At 41.0% G+C, this 26,752-nt stretch overlaps 1 protein-coding gene and 1 long non-coding RNA gene across 3 annotated transcripts in view; one reads left to right on the top strand and one right to left on the bottom strand.

Moving 5' to 3' along the window:
• Positions 1 to 12,182, bottom strand: part of cdin1 (CDAN1 interacting nuclease 1) — a 65,417-nt gene extending 53,235 nt beyond the window's left edge. The window contains exons 1-3 of the mRNA XM_049596778.1: positions 12,045 to 12,182; positions 11,093 to 11,365; positions 10,676 to 10,807 (exon numbers count right to left, since the gene is read on the bottom strand). Coding sequence (XP_049452735.1) covers positions 10,676 to 10,776 — 101 coding nt within the window. The 5' untranslated portion in view covers positions 10,777 to 10,807; positions 11,093 to 11,365; positions 12,045 to 12,182. The remainder of the gene's footprint in view (positions 1 to 10,675; positions 10,808 to 11,092; positions 11,366 to 12,044) is intronic.
• The window catches only part of LOC125901221 (uncharacterized), a 108,488-nt gene continuing 93,811 nt past the window's right edge, over positions 12,076 to 26,752 (top strand). For both annotated transcript variants that reach the window (XR_007450958.1, XR_007450956.1), the window contains exons 1-2: positions 12,076 to 12,213; positions 23,541 to 23,662. This is a non-coding gene — a long non-coding RNA (uncharacterized LOC125901221). The remainder of the gene's footprint in view (positions 12,214 to 23,540; positions 23,663 to 26,752) is intronic.

Here is a 26,752-nt window from a genome sequence, read left to right as displayed (position 1 = left end):
TCCCTCCATCCCCTTTTCTCTCCAGTAAGAGTGCTGAAAGCTAAATTGTTCTTAATTGAAGTGCAGTTTCTGCCGTTGTAAAGAACACTCACTCATAACCGCACTGACAAAATTAGAGAGAAATTTATGACATTCATGCAAATAACTGATATGATTCAAGAGAGAAACACAGCACTCACTGGCAATTATACTCCCTGGTTTGGTGGATGTCTCGTTGCAGAGGGGCTGACCGCTGTGAGAGTGTGTATTTGTTTATGTGAGTGGTGTAGCGATACACAGATAGGAGAAAGTTTTCCTGCTTCACTGTCAGAGCTGGCATATGGACCATTCTGGAGCCCTCCCACTGCAACTGATGGGCTTTGAAAATGGAAACTTTCACTGCAGGAAGCTTGGACTCCCAGGAGTCAGTCAATTCCATGGGTTGCCATGAGTTACATTCATCTCCAGCTCTAGTCAATGTCAAACACCTGGCAGAGAGGCGAACCTGGAAAACAGGCGGCTCCGATGGGGTATCGCAGCCCCGTGGAAACTCCTCTCCAACCCCCCACAGCATCCTTTGGGTTGAAGATATTTAAAGTGGTGACAGATATTATTCTAATTGGATGATACATACCTCCACCCTGCATATTAATGGGAAAAAAAATGCAGCAGAAGCATGCACACGGGGACATGCACATGCAAACGGCTCTGTGACGGTCTCCAGTGGTCTTGTGTCTCCATATACCTCTCTCAGCACGCTTGATTGTTAAATTTAATGGACTTTTCGTTACAAGTCACCTGAGAGTGGTATGTAAATACTGACAAGAAGCCGAAGCCTCCAATCCGCATTGAAATATTGAGTCCACATAGGCCTTCAACATCAATCACCATAAACCATGAAATAACCATGTGACATGTAAACAAAGCCAAAGGAATCTCAAACATTGATTTCTGTCTGGAGTCTCAGTCTGTGGCCATATCTTCATAAAAGCATTTCAACCGCTGGAATGGCTTAGCAGTTTATAATGACTTACCCCACCAAACACGTCATATTGGGTTCTCCAGATGTCAGTTTGAAAGAGTTTTACTGCTCTGGCTGGAGAACAGCTAATTCTCAACTATTCAAACTCTCAGGGGCTCGACCCATCACGCAGATGAGTCTCGTCAAAGTTACAGTTACGAAAGTGAGCCAACAAATGTTTGAAGTCGAGGAGACGTATGGGGGGAACTCTCAGAAAACACTGCCACCTCAGCATTAATTTACAATGATGCGTGGGGACGAAGGGGCCACTGCAATTAAGTGGGCCATTAAATGGTCAACTGTCAACATGTGGACACTTAAGGGAGGGGAAAAAATTTCTTCCACACTTCAACCTTGCACCTGAGCATTTCAACAACATTACAGCCTTATTGTTGGCATGGGACCATCGCGATCCCCCTGTTGGAACAGACATCTGTTAGGTTTTAAATGGATTACTCTCTATAATGAGCATGATTACTGCCTAATTGCTAAATCTATACCCTGTTAACTTTAAAGGGACATAAACTGCTCTAAATATCTAGAAAAACATATCTGTTTCAAAAACACTAAAAACTTTGGGGACTTTTTTTTTCTCTCCCTTACCTCAATCACTTTTTAACCAACATCAAAACTAGACAAAAGCACCACTGATGCTGAAAATAACTCAAGTACAGAGACAAATATCATAAGATTTAAAAAGGATAAAGAATACTGAGAGCAATGTGAAGAGGTGAGGGCAGATACCTGGATCCAAACCAAGAGTAGTCTGCGTTTTATAGAGTCTGTCAAGTTTTACACTGCACTCATATTGTATAATGCCCTTTTCCCCCATTTAACAGACATTAATAGTAAGTTATTGTGGGCTTTACATTAATGTATATCCAATCTGTGCTCTCCTGGGCACAGTATGCTCACTTCATGCTAAAATATGGAGCTAAATGCAGTTGTACAAAGGGGATCTGATCTGCCTGCTGCACAGTAGCTGTAATACATCAAGCACCTTGCCTCATAATACCAGCTTTTGTGTGGTTATTGCAGTGGTTTGCATTATAAAGTAGAAATATTTGAAACAATTGTGAGATTAGACACATTTCTTTTTAGAGTCAATCCTAAAACAACCCCTTGCTACGATGAAGACCCTGAACTCTAACAGTATCCATACATAGATAGACAAATCTTAGCTTTTTAATGCATCTATGAGATGTCTAAGTAAACAACAAAGTTCATCAATCTCTGTCTACTAATAATGATATTAATGATAATGATGCTGGAATTTCAGCTTCAATACCATACCTTGAAAAAAATAATTATATTTGATAACCATTTTTCATACAATAGAGAAAAAGTGACATTGAGTATATGAAATTACATTTTTTAAATTAAAAGATAAACATAATAAGGATACAACATGACTATGATGACTTTTCTTTTTTTGTTTAGTAGCTGAGAACAGCAGAATGACTTGAGTTAACATTATTGACAATAAACAAGTAAGCAAGAAAACGCAGCTGGTACGGGTGTATCGATACTGCAGAAAATTAGCATTGAAACCATTTTTAGGGCCTGTTGATACGGTTCCGTATATTTCTGAAAACGGGTATTTATCTTTGCATTTGCACCTATCATTTACACATAACCGGCGTTTTTCTCAAAGAAAACTGAGATTTTCAAAAACGGCTTCCAAAGTGAAAGTTTTTAAAAATATCCGTGTCTATAGAGACGTGTAAACAGGATAGACAGAGATTTTGGAAAACAATGACGTTGCAACCCAGTTCATGCATGCCCATTAGGCGCCCTGGAACCACATCAACAATGGCTGATATATGCCGGGTTGTTTACATTTTGTTAGCACTTTTGGGACTACTTACGAGCTTACAAATGAACTTAGCACTGCTGCATCAACATCACCGCTACATCAGCGAACAAAGACGTCTGCTCTGCCCAATATTAGTAAGTGAATAGCAGCTAACTACGCTACATACGGTTAAAATGTAGTTTATCATTGTTTTTATCACTAGCGCCAAGAGGAAAACAAATCACTGTGCATGCGCAGAATGCTCTTTGGTGTTTGACATATGGTGTATCGCCACCTACTGGCCTGGCATGCTAATTACAGCAAAAAGCTGCTGTTTCTGCTTTTTCGTGTAATATGGATATTGTTTTCACAACTGATCATGTAAACCCGGAATTTTTTTTTATACAGGATAAATAAAAATCTATTTTTATTTGTATCGGTACTCAAAATTGACATAGATGAATACATCGATATTTTTGACAACAGTAAACACTCCGAGTTAATCCTAAAAAAATGCCTTGTCGATGACAGAGTCTGGGAGAAGCTTAACTTCACATATCTGAACACAGACAGACAAATCTTAGCTTTTAAATGCCTCTATAAGATAAGATAAGTATATGGAGACAACCGAGTCGATCGGTCTTTGGCCTACTTGATTGTATCTTATGGTTCAATACTAGTGTTAAATTACTGACATTTATTAAAGGTATACTATGGAAAATTGTTGGTTACTGTCTGTAAACATGCTTGCCAGTGAAAGCAACAGTAAAAGCCAACCCCAGATTCAGTCTCATTTGGCATTTCGTCTAGTTACATTTGCATTTTTCTGCGTTGCGTCTCTTGGATGCATGCTGCTTACGGTCTGGCACCTGCAAAAAATACACCACCACACACTTCTAGTGGTTCGTAAGTGATGATTAAGTGGTATTACTTCTGTATGAGTTGGTTTTTAGATAAATCCTGCATAGTTTAACTTTAAAGGAAACATTGAGCATATCTGAAAATACATTCCAAAAAGAGTCTGTGACACTGCAGCGTGTCTTCACATTGACCTTTGTGTGAGAAGAAAAAAACTAAAAATCCCTCCCTCTTGGATATAATTTAGAACATGGGGAAACAGAAGGTTGGGAGACAGAAGAGTGGTTAGGGAATCATTCACTCTCAACCTAATTACCCTTCCTTACAACATAAGACAGAGCATTAATATGCACTGGCACCCAAAATAGTAAAGCAGCAGATTAAATTAAAAACAATTAGGGATTTTCACTTTGTCACTGAGCTGGTATGCCTGTCTGGTCAGTGCTTTAGGCTCTATTAAGTTAGGCTATCCGCTGGTTATGAATCTGACAAATCGATGTTTGAGTGTTGAATTGCCTTATCTGCTGGTGCATTCACAGTGTATCAGTGTCTTCGGCGTACAGGGGGAAAAACAGCAGTGGAAAAGCCTCGAAATTCCCATCAACCTAATTAATAGGAGATGGGGGAAATTCAAGCTATCAATTATATTCAGAATCTTCCTATTTACAAATAATTAATTATAAACAATAGCTGTAATTTAGGTAATGAAAGCCACCTGGCTAATGGCATTGGTATCATATGCTGCGACAGTACTTAGCATTTGGTGGATCTGCATGCAGAGAGTGTTGCATGGTGCGACTCTTCAGGGCATGGAGCTGGCTAATTAAGGCATAGCACATATTTTTACTAATGGCGATGAAGCTATTTTGAAAAGGGAGTGACATGGATGAAATGATTCACTCATATACAGCGCATGGAAATATGCTTAGTTTCAATACCTTGTTCTATTCTTATCCACACCTTTATCACTGTAATTATTACCTAATGCTTCCCTATAGTCTGTATTTATATCTCATTTCATTCAAGCAAGAGCACTGACAACAATATATTACGCATTTGCTTTCCTATAGATCAATATTTTATAAAGTGAAAAACAGCTGAATGTGGGTTAAACACTCTGGATATGCAAATGCTGCTAATTACACATGCTGATAGGCAAAATGCTAACATCTGTTTCCCAGCTAAGCCCACCGTCATCAGCAGCAAAACAAATGTGTACCCAAAAAAAAAAATCTTTACGCGTTAATGTATAAATGTGATATATTTTGACAAGAGATGGAAACAAACACAAATCTCAGGGTGTCATGCAGCTTCAGACAAATACTTGCACAACGAGCACACGTGTTTACAGTTCAAATTAGTTTCACTTTTTTCCTGCAAAACTGTAAATGCTTATTCCTACTAAAGTGATTGCAATTAAAGTGTATCATTATTTTTAATTTTATTATTTTTTAACCTAAATTTTATCTATAAAAATCCACTATATTTTAATTTTTTTTTGCCATAACTGGAGAAAGCTTTACCAGAAGCCTGACTCTGAGTACATTCCACTACATTTACTGATAGTGACCCCCCCACCACCATCTCTCTGCAGAAGGCCATGCAAGCCCACAAGCCTGCGGGGGACTGTGGACAGAAATGGCTTTAGCAGAAGCACAACAGGGCATCTCACCGCCTACAATTGTCCTAATAGACGAAAAATACGACCCCTACACAGTCCCCTTCACTTTATTACAATCTTTAAAATTTCTGTCTGCTGAGGTGCCGTGAGATGTCAGAACTGTTATATAATGGTGGCGAGGAAAAGCGAGAAAGATCCCCACAATCACCGCCCTAATTGTGATTTCTCCTGAAAGCTAGGGATCCTCATGACTCTGTGTGTGACAAAACATGTTATAACTATCATGGCGCATTGTTGTTGCTATGGTGTAACTATTGTCATCGCTGCTTCTGCAAAATTCTTGTGGAAACTGAAAATGAGGTGCGTGTTATCTGTCAAGTGGCGAGCGTCCACTGGTCTGGCAAAGAAACACATTACGCTGACCAATTGCCTACTCCCCCAAGCGTGCCTTGAGAACTTGTACCATTCTGGGCAATTTGTTTCATTCTTCTTTTGCAATTGATCCTAGTATGCAAAGAGAACCTGCAGGGCAGAGGCTCTACCACAGCTACCCAGCTCAACTGTGGCGCTCTATGCTGTAGGTTTCCCTCTGTGTGTGTTTGGCTTTGGGGGTTGAGGGACGACACTGATGCTACCACCAAGTACAGCACACAAAAGCTCATATTTCTATGTCAATAATTTCCCTCTGCTAATAATAACCGCGTATTCCGCCTTGCCATCCAGTACCAACAGTTTTTATCCTTCAAGATAGCGTCCCTTATAATCGCTTACTTAAACAACAGGCTGCTTACCTCAGTGTTTTTAGCCCAATGAGCCGAAAAGGCTTTACAATCTATAGTGTGCTTGGACAACGTCCCTAAGATATGAAGAGGAAGTAGTCATTCCTGTGCTTCCTAATCAAGTAATTGATTGCATCTATTATTCATGAACTCCTTAGCCTGACATGAAGTTGTAAACTCAGCACAGCTTCTCTTCTTTCTCCATCTCCCCTCTCTGCTTACACTTCATTCATCCCTTCACCCTTCCAATGCTCATCTAACCACATAAAGCTGTGGAATTAGTTTGCCAGTACTCTCAGCCTTCAAGCGTTGCACCCCTAAGCCCCGACTGCCAGTTTGTGTTTTGTTCAATATGGGCGGCCAGAAGTGTGAGGCCGTGCACCAGGGGCCGTCTGGGCTGCCCCCCACGGGCTCTGCACTTGATCAGTCTCTGGGTAATGTCATTGCCACTTCCAGGCTACAAAAAAAAAATTTAGAAGTCTACCTTCACAAGAGCTACAACAGAGCAACTCGGTTGATTCCACTGGGACAATAGATCCCAGTAGAATGGAGAAACGCTCCAACTGGTATTGGATCAGGGCAAAGACTTAAATACTTGCCGATAACCAATCCAGCATTATTGGGTGTACTGGAGGAACAACTCCACATTAAAATTTCGGCAGTATATGTCTTTAGATGCCCTTGAACCTTATAAAAAGGCATGTGTTAACATTTAAAAACTTAAATCCAGGTGATCTTTGGTGATGGTTTTTGAACTGAAAATAAAGTGTGGATTTTTTGGTTATTAAATGGGCCAATTATAACAATAAAGACCGTCACTGTAGATAATAAAGCAGTTTGATGAAGGCAGATTCATTTTCCCAATTTGCAAAAACTTAACTGTCTAATTACATTATATATAAGATTTCTAATCTTCTGATAGTAGTACGTGATTAGGTCCTCGAAAGGTAAAAACAAAAAATATGCTTAATGGATTCCAAAAACTTTGCCCTACACTCACTGTAAAATACAGGCTGATATGAAGGAATGATAAAAAAAGGATTTTAAATATACATGGATGTTGCTTAGGAGTCAACAACAACAAAAAAAGAAAGAAAAACAATCATAATCTTGCAAGTCTTCTGTTGAGTTCTTGAACTCTTACGAGAAACTAAAGGTATAAAGAGCTTGCCAGTTTAATGCATCATGCCTGTTATCAAATCCTTCACTTTAACCGCCATATAAAAAAAAAGAAGAGATAAACACTCCAGCCACAATAAATAATCAATGAGCAAGTCCCTAAGCTTCGTCTTGAGCCGAGATATTACCATCAAAAACAAAGTGTCTGTAGCCAAGAAATCACCATATCAATGGCACATGCCACAACAACCCTGTCCCACGCTTTCCTTCCAAAGATCATGCTAGATAAACCCCAAATAACAGAGAAATTAACAAATGCTTGACATTTGCTCAACATCCATTATTCTGACACTTCTTCAGAATTTCAAAAGGCTGAACGCATGCTTAATCAACATTCATATTCCCAGAGCGAGCCCCAGCACCATATTGCAGCCCGCCTCAGTGCTGATGAAAACGGCACATTAGGGCCCGATTCGAAAAACGTTCAGGGACTCCTCACCAGGGAGCTGTGCGTATGTGCGTGTGTGTGTGTATGTGTGTGTAAAAGACAGAGAGAGGCAGTGTTTAGAGGGGAGGGATGCTTCATACTTTTTTAAGCATTTTCCAAAACAGAGGCATCTGCCCCTTTCTGCACACCCTCCTACTTTCATGACTGTGAAAGCCATATGAGGAGTGAGCTGAATGGCATTTTAAAGAGGGGGGTAATCATTACATCCAAATTCATTCATAATACAGCACAGAAGGACACAGAGGACTCTCGCATTCCCTCCCTCTTTTTCTCGCCCTCCTTGCACAGACTCTCTCTGGGGACAAAGGGTGGAAAGACTGGGGTCCCCTCAAGACCCAAGGGAAGCCAGGCAAGGCCTCAGAGAGCAGCCCATCATTTCCAATTCTAATACGTGGCAAGAGAAGGACCTGATGGGACTGATGTCACATTTTTCCCCGGCACCGACCTGCGATGAGCCCTCCCGCCCCCCCTCGCTGCCTAGCCACGGTCCAGATACAAGGCAGGACACCGCGGCTGGCTAAGAGGAGGGCAAGGAAGAGAGGGCAAGAATGGGGGGTTGATATTTGCATGTCCCTCCATTGTGAGTGGGGGTAAAAAGTGACAGCACCGTGTCCAATTCTTTTCCCCCCAGAGCAGCTCGGGCCCGGCAAGAGAGGCCAGGCTGACAGATGACTCCCAACATCTGTGTTATGCAGCCGTTACAGATGAGGGACTCCACATCACAATCTCTCTCTTTCTGTCTGTCTATGGGACACTCCCTCTCTCCTCCCACTACCCATACTCATAGTACAACAGAAAGACTGACAGACCGTCCGTGGAAATTACCTTGAAATGGCCTATAACAATCATTTGGGTTCAAAGTTTAAATTTTCCTCCCTTTAAGTCCCAAATCTAAAGCAATGATTATGAATTAGTTTTGAACGCAATGAAGCGGTCAGAGATTTAACAATAATAGCTGTTCATATTGATCTACATCACTGGAACTCAAATCTAATGCTCTGAATCCAAAAAAAGACTAAACTATATAGCTGAAATTAATATCAGGATATCAATAAGAATATTTTTCATATCACAACATGAATAATTGGAAGTAAAATTATAAAAAAGAAGGTCTACACAAAGATGTAGAGCATACATATCTTTGCAGTATTATGTTTTAATTACAGTTTGCTAAAAAAAAACCCCATTAATTTAGTAAGCAAAATTTAATAAAATGATCACACAGCATCAAAATATCATCACAATATGATTCCACTTAAATTCAATAACAGATAATACTGAATTATAGTCCTCCTCTAATTGCGGCTAAATGATATCAGGGTGCATTTCCTAGCAAACGTCTCCATATGTTGATTGGTTAGTATTAAAAAGTTAGCTTAAACATAGGAAATAATATGTTATGATAAACTTAGCACTTAAAATAATAGGTGTCTCCTCCGCAACAGAAATATGGCACATGCCCCTGGAAAAACTACCACACCCTCGGCCATGACACTGGTGGACAACACATGAATCCACAGTTCACTCAGTATTGCTCGCATCATTTGGAAATCGACCCAGTGCGATGTGAAATGATTTGATATCCAGATACCTGTCTTTTCTATCTCTCTGAGTATTATAGTCAGGGAGATAGAGTGCAGGCTTGTCCACAACAAACCCCTAATACTCCCCCTCCCTCCACCGACCCCCCCTCCCCTCCTCCTGCCAGCCCCAGCCTGGCCAATATTTACGCAGTGGCAGGGCTCCCACACAGTCCGAGGGGACAGGAGGGGTGTGGGGTGGGGGTGGCTGACTGCCGTGCCTGAGCGCATGCTAAGAGATGATGGATGGCCTAGTCGATATGTTATGTCTTAAGAGCCTGATTTCCTGCCAGTCCAATCACTAACCCTCCAGAGCCCAGCTCAGCTGATTGGACAACCAGAATAATTTCGCAGGCTGTGAAAACACTGCTGCCGTGCCTGTCTGTCAGACCCAGTGACGAGACTCAGGGATTTTAAAGAGCAAGGGCCTCCCCAAGATTGGTTATGGTGAACGAAATAATAACAATAACCAGCAAGACTAAACAAAAGAGCCAGCACCTCCGGGAGAGAGAGATCGTGCTGAATTATTGGAATGAAAACGGCCCAATGTTTTCCTTTAATTATTACACCCACCAGTACCACTATTTGAAAAACTGGCATTTGGACTGTTTGTTAAAGACACTTTGGATTAGGAAACCAAAAGGAGAAAGGAAACTCAAAATAAACATGAGAAGGACCTCCTGGTGTTGGTGCCTAAACATACAGGATATTGGATGAACTTTACACGCATGACATATTCTGTAAAATGCTGACAGTTGAGAACAAAGGCAAGCCGAAGCTCCGCTGCGTCCCCTTTGGGGACCTTATACCTTCTTCTAGATTGGTGATTAGGGCACAATGGAAGTAGGAAGCTCCAAATACATACGACTTTGTAAGTGACCTCAACGGGATCAGCCATGGTGTCCTAGTGGCCTTGGGGGATTACACATGTTACGTTCAATAAAGTGAGGGCCCTCAGTGTCAAGGAGAAAGGCAAACACAACCATTAACCTCGCTCTTCGATTTCAGGATGTGCAGGTGCTGCATGGCAAAACACTGGCTAATGCTGTGGTGGGAGCCTATACAGAAACCTGTGTGGAATAAATTAGTGATCATAAGTGGTCAATTAAATTAGGTTATAAATATCTAAGAACAGGATATTTAAGAAAGGGACGAAGAAATAAAGGGTACTGCTGTGTTGAGTTGATAGACAGGTAGTACAGTCATCACTGAAGTATACAAATTATTGTCAGACATTTTGTTTTGTGCATTAATCACTGATTCACAGTGTACAAAGTATAATAAAGGATGCTTGTGCACAGATGTTTGGCGTTTTCACCCTCTGCCACACACAAACACACACTACAGTAGCTGCACACAATACATTCACACATGTGAGGAAGCTCACAAAATGAATCCAGTGTGGAAACACTTACTTTGGAAATCTTTCCTTCAGCATCTTCATACACTGTCGGGTAGGTCTCAGCTGATCAGTCCATCTCGCAATCTCTTTATATTCAGCTCGGGATAGCTTCATCTTGCTTTTATTGGTATGACTGCGACTATAACTATTTGTACAAACACAGAGAGTGAGTCTGTTAAACGTTTGTTCGTGTAGCAATCTGATTTTGTGAGGTAAACAACGTGAGGTGACTGACAGCTGTCAAAAACAGCTGTTCCTGCTTTGCTAACCAAACTTAGCTTAATGTTACAGCTAACGCGACACAGCGTATTCATAACATAAAATAAATCGCTTCGTCTCACCCTTAAAAGATGACTGAGTGAATATTTTATGAAACAAAATGTCAAACGTGGCTCTAAATTAACAAATAACAAGCAAAACGGTTGTTTACCATTGATTCCTGCTGCCTGTGGACACTTCCCGATATCGGCTTCCCGCTAGGAAGTTAAAGAAGTGACTTTTGTGTGAGCCGCGCGCTGATTGGTCGAATCATCCTCAGAGCTGAGTATACCGGCACGTGATTGGTTGAACGGTAGAAAGAAGGCGGTCCCCAGCTAAAATAAGCTGCAGTGCCCACTCAGTGCATCTCCGAAGCGTCACTGGATCCTCGTCAAATACAGGCGATACAAAGGCAGGTATTTGAAATGAGTAGGCACAGGCTCTCCTGCTCTCAAGTGCGACACAAGAAAGAAAGAAAGAAATGATTAAACAACACGGGCGGGTTTTTAAAGTTGTATTTCAGATGGAGGGAGGGAGTGACTGAGAAATAGAGGCACAGAGAAAGGAGAGAGAAGGGAGCGCCTCTCTGGATGTGTATGTAAAGTAGCCTTCAGTGTAAATGCAGCTTCTCCCTGTAATTTCTGTGTCAGTAATTCCAGTTTTAACGACAGTATTAGTTCTGTGCTTGCATATATTTTGCACCCACTGATGATAAAAGGCAGAATAGGCTGCCTGCAGCCTGCTTTGAAAAATGGTGCCTCCCCCAAAAAGGCATGCTTGTTTGGTTTATCATGATCACATTTATAAGCGCAGCTGGTATTGAAACCTAGATTGTAATGCAAATAAAACATAGGGATTAAAATACATTATATTTAATTGTTATCTTGCAAAGTCTGCTATGTTCCCCTTGCTTCTGAAGTGGCTTAGGCTCTTGTTAATTCTGCCTCTGATCTTGAATTGACACAAGTATTTTCATCATAATTTACTATCTTACACTTAAACATTGCAACATCTTAAACTGCTGACAAAACCCATTGGCCCTCATGTACGTGCAGTGATTATGATTCCCTTAAAGAACACATAAAGTTGACACATCATTAATTTATATGTGTGTATTCTTTTACCTTTTGCAGTGCTTGAATCAGTGGTGTCGACAGGAATTCTGCCGCCCCCCTGAGAGAATATTGGTCTGGTCTTTCCTTAATTATTTCCCACATCCTGCAGGAGTTTTTGTGGGCCATCCCCAGCCGAGGGTCCCCAGAATCATCAACACCTTTCACCTCACCAGTGAAGGTACGGCTTTAAATGCCCGCGGCAGAAATATGTAAATTAGGCCAAGGATGATGATGTACTGTGGAGAACTGTTAGTAGAAAAGATTTGTAAAACATACATGAATAATGTTGGATTTGAAGGGTAAATGTTTGCTCTGCCTGCAACATTTTTGCACCTGTATAGTAGTTGCAAATGCAAACTGATATTTGAGGGGAAATAATCAATAGTCAGTTATTGATTAATTTAGTTTCTTTATTTCTCTCATATGGATGCTTCTGTGTGGAGTTTTCACTTTAGACAACACTTATAGGACTAAAATCTTTAACACCTAATTTGTCAAATACATCCCATGAGATCAATATAATTTTACAATGGCATTGTTGTGTAATTAGTCTCTGAGCAGTGCTAAACCTCAGTCTACCCTAATAGATTTTCTCGTTAACCTTCTCTCACTATAGATGCAGCTAAGTCTCAGAGTCATTTAATGCTGAGTTTCCCCTTTTTCCCTTTTTCTTTTCTTTTTTTCAATAATAAGACGACATAATCATTACTGCAAATACTTAGCCTTAAAATGTGCAAACATCTTCACTCAAATTGGCGTCATTGTCTGCGAGCCTATGACGACATCAAACCATTCTGCGGTGGAGTCGAACATTCTTTTGACAACAACATTGCTGGTTTCCTCCATTGTGGCTGAACAATGCATCGGTGAGCAGAAAGGCTCTATCTGACCTGTGGTGCATCAGAAAATAGAGCTCATTGTTGCTGGGCAGTGTAGTATGATGTCTGAGATGAGCTGAGGTCTCGGGCTGTGTGTTCACCGGCGCAGTCCCTGGATCTGAAAGGGCTCAGTGCTCTGTGGTGGTTACAAAAAGGAGCTGTGTAGTGGGATTGGTATGGCCAGATAAGATCAGGGCCTCTGAGGAAGTCTGGTCTGATTGCTACAAAGGGCTGAGGTCAGGGGCAGGAGGAGCAGTTTACTCATCTAGGTATCAGAGGATCAGGGGGTTTGGTGGGGAGCCGCGTGTGTAATAGGTATAAAAGGATCAGTGTAATGTGATGGTATAAAAAGATAAAAATCAGAGAAGGGGTTGGAAGGCAGTGTACTGTAATGGCCCCAAAAGCGAGGGGATCAGAGATTTAGGTGTCTGCTTGTGTGTGTACGTCCTCCTGCATGCACACACCCCCCTTGCATTGAATCAGTCTGTGTGCGTCTTTGATGGCTATGAGAGCCACAGTGGGCTGTGATGAGAGCTGAAGGAGAGCACGAGGCAATGGAGGGGATACAGGGAAAGGATGCAGGGGGAAAGACGAGTGCTTTGGAGGCTGCGTGTAAACAGGGCAGTGGTACACACAGTGCCGTTAACCAGCTGTGAAGCCTGCTCACAGTGGGAGATGAATTTACAAAGGATGTCTCCCTCTGATATCCAGGAGACGCTGCACTGATCTCTGCTCCACTGCTCTCGGCGCACCATTGTAGTGCTAAGCACTGTGCCACTAATGGCACTTATATACCTTAATGCCTGGAAAACATTTACATTTCGCTTGCAGCAGAGGGAAAGTGTGTGGCTGTGCAGGGGAGAATGTGGGAGAATAGTTTTTTATCGACAGCATCTTCAGTCGATGAATGTAAGATTTGTGACTGTGAGCTTGTGTAATTTCCTTTACTCATCACGCAGTTTAAGGAAATTGCAAGCCCTCCCATGTCTGGCACATTAGTCCCTCCTTACCATATCCAGCGATATTACTCACCATACATAGAGAGCGTTTTGTTACACTGGATCGTCAGCATTACTGTCATAATGTTTCTTTTTTTTTTTCCATTTGTGAAGTCAGTGACTTCACTCCTCTGCACCACAGAATTGCTCTCCAATCTTCAGGGAGTCTGGGATCTCAGCTCTAAAAATCACAGTTTAAACATGAGGCAAGCCATAACCAGGAAATGCCTGTAGTATTAGCAAGGTATCGGATTCGTGCATTCCCCCCTGAACAGCATGACTGCCCCTGAAAATCCCACATCCATATTTTACATCACGGGAGACAAGACACATGTGTTTCACCCAAGCTTTCAAAGCTGTTTCTTCCATTTATTTTATTATCCTTTAATGAATTTAATTAGAGGACATGTAATTAAATGCAATTGGGCTCACCCCCCATAACATACACACAGACACATGCACGTGCACACGCACACATTTGGCTGTAAATTGCTCAAAACAACATGTGCAATGTGAACAAATTTACTGGATTAATAGGGGATTGATAATATTTTGGGATTGTATTTCACTCTAAACGGCTGCACGCGGAAACAAAGGCTGCAGCCCAGGCTCATTAATCATAGTCAACGGGTTGCCTGGGTGCAATTTGCATGTCCGAGGTGGCTGCACATGCTGCCGTTCGGCCTGGGTTGCTGGATCTGCCTCGATTTGGCCAGACCGTTAACGCTGCGTCAATCAAGGATAACCCAATAACAGTATGACAGAGGAAGAGGGGAAAAAAACATTTTCTCCTCATTACCCAACACTCCTTCCCCTCCCTCCCTTCCCCTGTCTGCCCAACTTCTTATTTTAGTTAGCACTAATTACACTGGCCTGATGAAAAATGAAACCACTCTGTTACATTTATAACTGAAGTATAAAATTAGGTTTTATTGAAAGAATAATGTGTTTTTGCCAAATGTGAATATTTAAAATATTTCCAGTATATAAATACATTTTTAAGATATTTTTAATATCATACAAATACAATAATATTTGGTTTGAATGATACATCAAATAGACGTCTAGCCTTCTAGCCTTTTTGGGAATTTTGGGGAAAATACTCACTTTTATCTATAAAGAAAACTTTTTTATTTCGTCTGTATTTTTTTTATTTTTTTGTCAGTCACAGTTTGGAGCCTCACTAAGCCATTTTAACTGCAGATAATTGGGTTGAGGCGTGATGCAAGTTCAAAATGAAGCACAATTTCACAAAGCTGTAATCTCACCACTGGCTCCATACACTGAATTCTAATTATCTCGTCATGAACTTTAAAAAAAGAGGCAACGTTTTAATGGCTTTTTAACTCCATAAGAGGTGTGTGTGTACGTCTGTGTGTGTACATACGTGTGTATGTGCATTAGGTAGAAGTTGACGCATGTGTGCGTGCATGTGTGGGGTTTTTGTGTGTCTCCCGCACACACACACACATGCACACACACACACACATGCACAGACACCCACCACCATCGTCACCACACACAGACATGTGAATGCGGCTTGTGTCTGGTCTGGCCTCTCTACCTAGCTCTGCTGCCGAGGCTCACGCTGTGCTCTCCCCCCATCCCCTAATATCCTGGAGGCATTTTTCTCATTATCAAATATTGTTTGATGTCTTTGTTTCTTGATGATTAACCATGGTCACCAAACACTGGTCTGGATTGTTTAAAATTTAATTTTGGGGCTCTGAAGTACCTGCAGAGGGGCTGACTGGTGGGGACACCCGTATTTTATGTGTGCTATTTTTCACGCTGAAATGCAAGAGGACACACATTGAAAAACACAATAAATCCTGGAGGAGAATCATTAGTGGAATACTAGTGGTTTTTATGACCATTGTTATTCAACGCTGTATTGAGATGCAGTAAATTATTCTGTTTATTATGGGTTTATGGATTCAGTCCCATTTTCAGAATAATTATGTTGTCCCTCATTCTGCATAAATAAAACCGCTCTCTCTATACTTTTCTATGTGTTTAAACATAAATGTAAATGCTACATATATACACTGTGAATATTTCTCAGTGGTAGCATTTTTTAGTTGTTCAAAAATGATTTTTATTCGTGCATCTTTTGCATATTATTCCTGTTTGGATTACACTGACCTTGTATATATTTCTGTGGTAATTTGAACATCATAAAGACAAACATGTTGCCTCAGGAATCTAAGATTTATGGCGGAATCGACATTGTAAGCAAACAAATAGGGAAACAACACTCTCCCCTAATGTCAGCATGTCAAAACTATATTGAATACTTGAAATATCTGTGTATCTAAGGCTGAATAGCAGCCATTGTATCGGTCTAATGATATTATCCTCTGAAATTTGGAGTGAAAGAGAAATGGCAGAAATGAGCACTACCATTGTCTGCCCCATTTTTATTTAAACAAATTGCAAGAGCAGGGAGACACAGACTGAGGGAGAGACGGAGCGAGGGGAGAGGCAGGGAGAGACAAAAAGAGAGAGAGAGTGCTCTGTAAATGAAAGGTTATGCGTCGTCCCATGTGTTTGTATTGTCAATAACTGGAGAAGGCTGTCAAGAAAGTGGGGAGATAAAGGTCAATAACTCAGGCAAATGTGTTTGTATTTGTACACTCCTGCTGATAGCATAGCAAACGTCAGGGCCTGTGTCTGACACCCTACAACAATAACACAAATAGTGGGGCTAGCACTAGAATAGTCATTATTATTGTTGGTGCTGGAAATGAGAGGGAACCTCAGCACATGGCTGTGACAGCCGGCGCGGTGTCACTCAAACGTCACTCCATAATGAAACACGCTGGAGATCAGAAAAGGCGATGATAAAGTGTAAACACAAAGAGATTATGCTGCCGGATGATTTTGATATTTGCCTTATTTTCATGTCTCTGAATAAATACGATCGTCACCATGTTGTTTTGGAAGCACTCCAGACAAATGTAAATACTGGAATAATTAGCACTGTTTTTTTCTGGAAAATACAAGTTCCTAAAATGTGATTTTAATATTTAAAAATCCACGATTTTCCTTTCAGCTTCCTCACACTATTAACACTATTTCTAAAGTAAAGTAAAATGTGGTAATTATGAATTTAGCCCCTTTTCTCTCCAATAAAATGATTGGGTTAAGAATTTTCATTTTCCTCTAAAAGACATAGCAAGTAAATAAAATTTTTGCGCCACGAGGTTAAGCTGTAGTCTAAAAGCTTAATTTATTTTTCATGATTCCTATACATGTGCAAGTGTTTTTTTTATTCCGCAGCCATTTAGTGTATCTCTCTGTGGCCTTGAGTGTAATAAATGTGCAATTAACAGACTTAACTAATTCATGAGGAACATTGTGAAACTAACGAAGGGCATAACTACTGTACAGACGCTGCTGTCATTGGTGAATATTGTTATTGTTGTGCTTTTAATTGCTGGAGGAGGAGGAGGAGGAGGAGGAGGAGGAGGTGGAGGAGGAGGCAGCATGTTTTGAATATACGTCCTCGGTTACCATAGCAAAAAAAAAAAAAAAAGAAACACTGGCTCCCTCCCTGACAGTTATATCTAACGTCAGAGGTACGTGGAGGTGTTAACTTCTCTTGTTTAACCAGTTACCAAACAAATGACCCCTTTTAACGTACAACACAAAGAGAGCAGATATAAGTAGTAATGCCTCAAGTTACAGCGTGAAATCCTCTGGCCATTCATCTTGATCTGTGGTCAAAGAAAAGGTCCCTGTATTTTTGTGTCTCATTAACACACAGGCTTCCTTTTTTTTTTTTTTTTTTAAATACCAGATATAATTTCTGCCATGTTGTCACTGTGGTATCAGCATTAAATCGTGTGCTTCTTTCTTAAGGAAACAGCAATAATTAAAGCTATAAATCATTTAAAGCAAATAAAAAAAACCCTCTCATTCTAAAGTATATTTAGGTGTTTACCTGAGAAGCTTGTTTTCTGTTGAATCATCAGCACACAAGCCCCGCAAAATTTGCAAACGTTGTCCTATTGTTGTGAGCAGATGAGGCAAAATGTACTTTTAGTAAGTATATAAAGTCCATAGGGGAAAGCGGATCCCTCTCCCGCTGTCACCCTCTCCCCAGTCAGTTTGTTTGTTGGCTGCGGAGCCTCGTAGTGGTTTACATTACATATGATTATGTAAATCTGGAGCTGTTCCTGTGCATTATGGGCCAACGCATTGTCAAGATCTTTTCTAAAGCAGTCAAGTAGCTATTTCTGAATTCTTTTATTATCTGAGAGTGCAACAAAGAAAGTCTTTTGTTCACTGTTTGCCGCACACACACTCGCATGCATACACAAACACACTCACACACACACACACATATATACACGCGCACTGCTCCTGCTGCCGTCCATGACTTACTACTGTCCCCTAGTGGTGCTCCGCTCCATAGTCTCTCCTAACTCTCCATTTCCATCAACTTTCCACACTTCCATTCACCTGACTTCCCCCTTGTCTTTGTCCCGCTCCCCCTCTGTGTGCCTCCCCTCTGCCTTATCATGCTCAAACATTTAAAGGCTTGATTTGTTGTATTGTATGACAGAGAGCTCCAATTATGCATTGCTGTGTCCACAGTGGCTTTTGCTTTCAATGGAGGGCTCAAACAGTGTCAACAAAAACAGGAACCCTGATGTTTTGTGGCTATTGTGAGGCCAGAGCTCGTGTCAATAAGGTATTGTTTAGCGAGAGTGCCACACCGAAACTGCAGTGAGAATGTTATCAGACCTGTGGAAATAGGGTGTGCGCATAATAGTGCTAAAATGTAAGTATGATTGTTTGGACAAGCCCGACAGAAATGCACACAGGGAGCAGCCTTGGAGCCTCGTCACCTCTCCATGCTGTTTTTTTATTTAGCTGAGATACACAGCATGCACTTTGAAACAAAACCCTTTTTGCATCTCCTTTCATATCATTCTATAATTACTTCTCGGTTATTTATTCTTTTTGGAATATTTTTAGTGAGAGGTCAAAAGAGTGCTCTCGCTGATCCTCCATTCCCTCGGCTAATAGTATGCATTTTTCTACTTTTTGTTTTCCTTTCCTGATCACTGTTATCCCAGCCCTAATTGGTGTGATAACCTGGAACAGTGCTAATAAACAATGGGGGTAAAAGGGTCAAGTCTCCACCGGCGGTGCACGGACACACACACACACACACACACACACACACACAGTCAAGTCACTCATGTCAAATGACCAATTATACAGGTTATAGAGGATGGCACCTCCGTCTCCAGTGCCCTGTCCCTCCTGGGATAGCTCTCCAACGAGAGGGCTATCACTCAAACCCAAACCACATTCATTCATTAGCCTGTTAAGATGGCCATCAATTATTCATTAAGAAGGTGGCCAGTGGATTATTTCTGTCAGCACCGGGCTTATTGTATCAAAGGTTGATTATGGCTTGGTTGATTTAGCATGCACCACTGTCTGTGTCATCAATCAAACATATATATATATATATGTAATACTCTCTTAAATAGCAAATATGGAACCAAAATTTTACTTTTTGATCAATCTTGTTTGAAAGTTGCTTTAAAACTTTCAGCACGACCACTTATTTTAATCGTATCTGTTAAAAGTGACGTCCACAGCAGCATTAACTTCCTGAAAGTGCACTGATGTGATTATTTTGTGTTTACTCAGCATGACTCAGCTCAAACTTGTCACGTCATATTTTAAGCATAAGTCGATTAATGACTAAAACATGCCCTCCACATTCCCTTTCTTCCTCCTGTCCCTCGCTGACAATCTTGTGCTCACCTCTTTTTCTTCTTTCCATGGCATCATCCCCAAAATTCACACTCGCACCACTCTGTAAAATCGTTTTATTAGAATGTTAAAAAGTCCTGTGGGGATTTTTTTTTTTCTTTAGAGAAACTCTTCGAGAGGGAAACTAGTAAAATAGTCGTGCTAAACTGAAGGACTGACAAAGGCTTGGCTGAGAGTGCTAGCACGGATTGGTGCAGTCTGTTGTTTCCTGTGTGAAAAATCCATAGTAGAGTCTAAGTGTTAAAAACGTCATGCAAAATATAATTAAAATACTGCTTGAAAATCTCAAATATTATAATACATTATAATATAGTATATTATTATGCCCATAATTAAAACATAAGGGATGACTGTCATCATAAAGACAGTTTTTCATTGCAACTTTTTCCCATTAAACACCACAGAGTATTGATATTTATTTATAGCCTATCACAGGAATGCCTGCACATTAACCTCCTTTTTTTTCCCCTTCCTTTGACCCACAGGATAACTTTTTGAAAACATGACTAAGTAAAGTGCCATTTAAGCAAACAGTTTGCGAGTGAGGCAATGTTTTAGCAAATACAGATGGAGTGTTTAGGAGATTAGCATCCTGTTACAACACATAGCAGCGCACTTGAGTTTCATGTTTGCAGGGCTTTTCCACCGCAAATTTGACCTCCGACTTCAGAAAAGTTGTTCAAAGCCGCAGATAGCATTCAGCGGGGGAGATACGGCGTGTAAATATATACGCCAAGTAAACGGTTCTTTATCAAGGGACATTTTTGTACACTTTTGTTTCCACTTTACTTCAGTTTTCACTCAGTTACAGGTTGTGTGTGTGTGTTTGTGTGTGTGTGTGCGTGTGTGTGTGTGTGTGTGTGTGTGTGTGTGTCAGTTTCCTTCAGTTTCTTACATAGAATTCTTATTTAAATCACCTTTCATCAAATAAAAAATTCACATATTGCCCTGCTTTTATTAGAATGAAATGTTTGGATCATACACACACATATAGTACCTTCACACGTGCAGTAAAAACGTCACATGGTCAGAACACTAGATCACTCCTCCTGGTGTATTTTCCTCCCTTCACCAACCCCTGCAAGTGTTAAAACAACATCCAAGTGTCATGTTGTCGCACAATGTCACCACTTCAGAAAAATTCATTGAGGGAAAAAAAAAAAAAAAAAAAATCCTGGGTGTGTCGCTGTTTTCAGAGTCGTAATGAAGGATAAACATTGTGACGAGGTGACAGAGCGCAGACCTTGGACTTGGCCCTCGGCTTTGAGCCACAGCAGGCTCTTACACGTGATGCAATGACAGCTCTTTGAGATGGTGGGGGAAATTAATTCTCGCTCGGCGCAAAGAAACTATTCATACCGGCTTTTGCGTGAGAAAACATTAACAATTTTTCATATGGATCAAAGTGGCCATCTGGTTAAATTCACACAGGCTATACCTTATTCATGCACCTCCTTTACAGCTCTCGGTGGATTTGCTTAATTTTCTGTCTTCCCTCTTTCCTCCCTCAGGTTTGTGCAGCACTTGCAGAGCGAGACTCTCTCAAGAATGTGTCTAATTTAGTGGCTAAGAGGCAGATTTATACCTGTGCTAGTTATGGAGAAGGTTGCTCCCTCGAGAAGCCCAATGACTGTTTACGGGCGGCCCGACAATGCCTTAGCAGATGATGAAGCACCTGCCAGAGTTCCCCCATGTCTGTTCCATCCCTTTCTGTCTATCTGCTCGCCTCCCTTCCTCTCGCTTTCTTTCTTCTCTCACTCTTCCTTCCTCCTCCTCCTCTCCCTTTCTCTCAGCCCTCTCTCCTTCCTGTCTCCTGCCCTTTCTTTCTTTTCTCAGCAGAGCCACATCTCCTTCAGTTACCATGGAGTTGTGCGTTTTACAACCATTCCCACCGCTCTCCCCAGAGTGAACCCATCTACTTACTCCGTCTACCGCTGAGAATACAAGAGTTTTCGTCTCCATGTCCCACAACCATTCTTTCTCTCTTCCTCCCCCCTTCACACACATGCTGGATAGACAAATCGACAGCAACACACACACACGCACACACGGGCAAACAGAACTGTGGTCAGGTTTTGTTTATGACAGGGAAAGGCAATATCGAGATTGTTTCAGAGTAGTGTCATCACGTGAAATGTATCGCTGTCAGGAGTGTGTTTTATATGTCTGGGCCCTTGGCTGAGGCCATTTTGGGAAACAGAAAATATCATATCGTATGACCTGCTCTGGTATAAAAGTAAACTATCAGCTGTAAATCCGATACACAACTACAGTAGTGTGTGTGAAGAGGAAGGGAAGTGAATTCTCTATGACACGGGGCTCGCTAGTCAAATAAAGATCAGCTGTTTCTAGCAGTAAACTCTAACTAAGGGTGTTGGAAATGAGCTTCGGAAATATTTTGTATTGATATATCGATGTATATAAAACTAGAAGTATAATAGACTCGAAACCTGCAGGTCTGTTTCTCATATGCTTGCATCGATGTAGTTTTTGCTTTTAAAATTGTTGGCTGAAAGTGAAAACTCGGCACTCATGTTTGCATCTGAACTCGAGTAGCTGCACCTTAGGGGACTGGGAAAATAAAAAAACAAAATGGAGACCGTGCATTTCATTTTTCTAACTTTGATTTCTGCTGTTTTGCTTGAATTTTACACACAAAAAAAGGATTTTATTTGAAGGCGGCTGCTCTGAAAACACAACCTTTGCCATTTTCTCTGCTTTTCAAAAGGTCATTTTAAAACTTCTTAGGAGAAAACACAGGAGAAATATCTAAGATTCCTGTATCTGGAGATACAACGGCGTAAATACAAATATCCTGCCAGCTTCTGTATTTCATCGTTCAAAGTTTTTTTTTATCCCAGTAGAGAGGGCTTCTAATTCTGGCTGCCTTTAAATGTATATTTCCTGCAGTAAAGGTTCTATAAATCTTGAAACGCATTATTTATGTCTCGTCTTGTGTCTTTTGAGTATTAAATCATCAAGCATTGACCAGTTCTTGGTTACAGTGCCGTAATCCCACTTCTTCTTTCTCTTAAATATCCAGCCTTCGTTATACTCAATGGGCCGTAACTCGTTAATGTATGTGGTATGATTTTGCACCTGTAATTAAGTGTCAGTTTATAAACACACAAACACTAATAATACCCAGAGCTTTTCTGGGCAAGCCCAGTGGTGGCAATAGCCCATCCATCAATGTCCCTAATGAGGCTCCGTATAGACAAGTCAGTGGAGGCTTCCTGGGCCGTTCAGTCTTATTTTTCATGCTCACTATGATAACCACCCAAATCCCTGGTAAGATGATATCAGCCAAGATAGGGAAAATGTGAATGTGTGTGTTTGTGTGTGTGTGTGTGTGTGTGCGTGCGCGCGCGCGTGTGTGTGTGCGTGTGTTAGGGGTCCTGTTCAAAGTTCCCATTAACCTCACTGTCATTTTAGTGTTGGTGATGTTAATCAAAACCAACACCATTAAGCGTGAGGTGGTTAATATGGCTTCTGTTTTCAATGTCGCCATTAATAATACGATGCAGAGAGGCCAACTCGAGGAGCTAATGAGGTGTCACAGGTCATTTAGACCAATCAGAAGCCACCACAGGACATTAGCTAAACAAAGGCCTTGGCTCTGCTACACTATGCTACTGGGACAACGCAGCATGTAAGGGAGAATGTAGTTAAAGCAACAATAACACACTTATTAAGCTCTCTAGAGATCTTGTATATTTATGGTCTCAGCAACATTCTCCACCAAGTTCTTACGCAGCTTAGGAGTGATAATCCTTTTCTTGTTTATTTGAATTATAGATCTCTTCCATGTCTCTCTTGCTCTCTCTTAGGCTGCAGAAGCAAACAACGCAGAATGTGGTCGACGTGTTTAGCCAACGGATAGATCTACAGTTTCAGAAGCTGAGGCCCTTTTCGCTGCTTCGGATTGTCACGGCACCAGGGCTGAGACAAGGTTTGGACTGGGCCTGGGATCGTGAAGGGCATAGGAGGTTTCTCTATACAATATTTACAGTATCTTTTAGACTGCTGATGACTCATTTAAGGGAGTGTTCCTGATGGGTGCCAAAAAACAATTTATCTTGTGTCTGGCACGTGGACACAAAGTGAGAAGTTTACAATCTTTTCATAAAACTACAATCACTAAGTACTCTCATGAACATTAGTCTGACAGGCAAAGTTTTCAGTTTTAGTTTTTGCACGTATTAAGAGCTGCAACTCACGATTATTTTTTTAATTCATTTGTTTATTACAGGGCATTTAAGCGATAAAAAGAATAATCTAATTGATTTCATGCTCTGTGATTAATTAATTAATAAAGTAATTAAAAAAGTATTTTAAAAACTCAAATCAAAACTAGTCTGCAGTCCATTTTGTAAGGGAGTTAGTTAATCGGTCACAGGTAGACTTGCTCAGTTTGCGTCTGAACAAGGCTGGCTGCTAGCTCTAGCATCAGAGGCCGTGCTAGCTCGGACCTCAGGGTTCGAAAATTCCTTATTGCGGAAACTGCAGAGAATGGTGCTCCTATTAGCAGTTCCATCTGGGTGTTTTTTAAATGTAAATGTTCCATTCACAGGGCTGAGCAGCATCTTCTCGCCTGCATCCATTCTGTGACAAAGCCACTGTGGCCTTTAATGACACACTAGTCCCAAGGGCACCTCTGAATGTGATTAGTCAGCATTATTTTTTTTAACATGTTATTTTTTTTCTGTGATTAATTGATTAAAATTCTTGCGGGGATGTAGCCATTTTTCTGCCATGGTTCACGTCCTGTAGGCGATATTTTTGTGGGTGTGTTACACCAAAACCTGTTTCCACCCCGACAATATTTTTGCAAGCACACTGTTGCTGTGGCACCGCCCAGAACGATTGTGATTGGTTGAAAGAACCAGCTGGGGTGTTTTTTTCTCCAATCTTAAAGTGAGAGTCGGCCCAGCCAGACCTTTCATTTCTTGAGAAAGTTCTGGTGAGCGAGACTAGTTTTCCGCTTAATCCACTCTTAAAGGAGCAGTGTGTAAGATATAGTGGCATCTAGTGGTGAAGATTGCAGACTGCAACTTGCTAAAACGTGTGCTAAGCATGAACTCCTTGTTAGGATTCCCTCAATGTTCATCACTCAGGAGGTTTTTACAGGGAGCCAAATTATCCACAGAGGTCTCCTCCTCTCCAATATATATGGATCACATGATTCAAACCTGTAAAAACACTAAATAAACCAGTTTCACGTCAAAAATTTTTTTCAATGCTGTTCGGCTTGTCAGGGACTCTGGCAGTCAACGCGAAAACGCAAATGGCCATATCTATATCCAGTGTTTGGTTTGTCTGTTCTGGGCTACTGTGGAAACATGGGGGCACAACCTGGCGGACTCTTCGGACGAGGACCTGCTCCCTATGTAGATATAAATGACTCAATCTAAGGTAACGGATACACAGCAGTTCTAATTTAAAGGTGATTCTACCCTAAAGAAAACATTCTTACTGTATTAGTTTCAATTTCTTCCAATATATCTCTCTAAATCCCATACACTGGACCTTTTAACGTAATCAGTTAGTCTATAAAATGACAGAAAATAGTAACAAACAGCCCATTATTATTTCCTAAAGCACAACGGGATGTTCAAAAATCTGAAGGTATTCAGTTCACAATTGTATAAATCAAAGAAATAGAATCCTCATATTTAGAAGTTTGAACCAGCAAACTTTTGGCATTAATGGATCCTGATCCAGTGCCGAATGTTTAACTTTACACTGTTTGGCAAATGGCTGTGACGAAGATGAATTTGACAGGAAAAGTAATAAGAAAATGCCAGAATGGGCAAAGTATGAAGTCATACAATATTTGACAATAACAGCATTAAGAATGAAAACTTCTGTTTTCTTAATATTGAACATGACTGTGTCGCTCTCTCTCTTACTCTCGCTTACAGTCTTACTGATATTTCCAAATGCTCACATCCACCTAGCGATTAGTGTGCATTAATGTAACAATAAGGAGAGACCAGTCTTGAAATACTTACAGACTCCTTGATATTTTGTTCTGCGTGTCAGTATGAAAGCAGCAGCAGTCAGTGTGTCAGCGGGTAATCACAGAGGAAGTGACGTCTGACAACTATGGCCTGCCACTGTGGTTGGTTCTTTAAGAGCAAAAGGAGGTGGCCACGTCTCAGCGCTAATGGAGGAGGAGAAAATGGCCATGTCACTCCTGTCAACGTATTATGTTTTAAACCTAGACAGTTGTTGTCGCTCTTGCAGGCCCATAATTTTATGCCATTAAAAGTGCCAAGGGGGAAAGAGTGAGGGTGGAAGGGAGGGAGGGAGGTGGGCTCTGAAGTGAAAGCAGTTGTGGGGTTTCTCTACCTCTTGTTCCCTTCATGCCTGATTCCCTGCCACTTTTGTGCTGGAAACTTTTGGCATTTCTTGAAAGCATAAAGACTAGTTGGGGCTTTAAAGTGATCATAAAGTCAATCATGTTGGCTTGAATTACCCGGCAATCTCTGTCAGTTAGTCCCCCTCTCAGACGCTACGCCATGAGATGTGTGTGGGAGTGGGGTGTAGACGTGTGTGTGTGCATACATGTGTGATCCTCTGTGTACATTAATGTGCATACTGTAAATGTGTGGGGGAAGTAGAAGTCGGAGGCTAGAATGAAAAGCGATGACGAACTGTGCAGTGAAATTGTTGACAAAAAACACAAAAGTCGGTCAAAGAATAGATTTTTTATTTTCACGGCAAACTTTATGTTTTGAATACTTTATAAAGCAGATATTTAAAACAAACTTCGGGGCCAAATTATAATGCCCTGCAGGTCCGAGCAACTCTCACACTCCTTTATGAATTGCCGTTAATCGAAAAACTGTTGGCGGGAATTACTGTCACTTGTTCTGATTTGTATGCATGACAACCTTTTTCATCTCAAAGAATACTAGACCCCACAAGGTCTTTACATTATGGGCAAACATTTGCAATTATGATGAACTCCGCCAGCTTATCTCAAAAGGAACAGGTTCTTACTGATGGACAAGTAGACGTTTTAATGAAATAAACT

Source organism: Epinephelus fuscoguttatus, linkage group LG14 (genome assembly GCF_011397635.1).
Source record: "Epinephelus fuscoguttatus linkage group LG14, E.fuscoguttatus.final_Chr_v1".
Taxonomy (NCBI): Eukaryota; Metazoa; Chordata; class Actinopteri; order Perciformes; family Serranidae; genus Epinephelus; species Epinephelus fuscoguttatus.
Note: the sequence above shows the minus strand (reverse complement) of the source record. Positions and strands in the feature narration are given on the sequence as shown.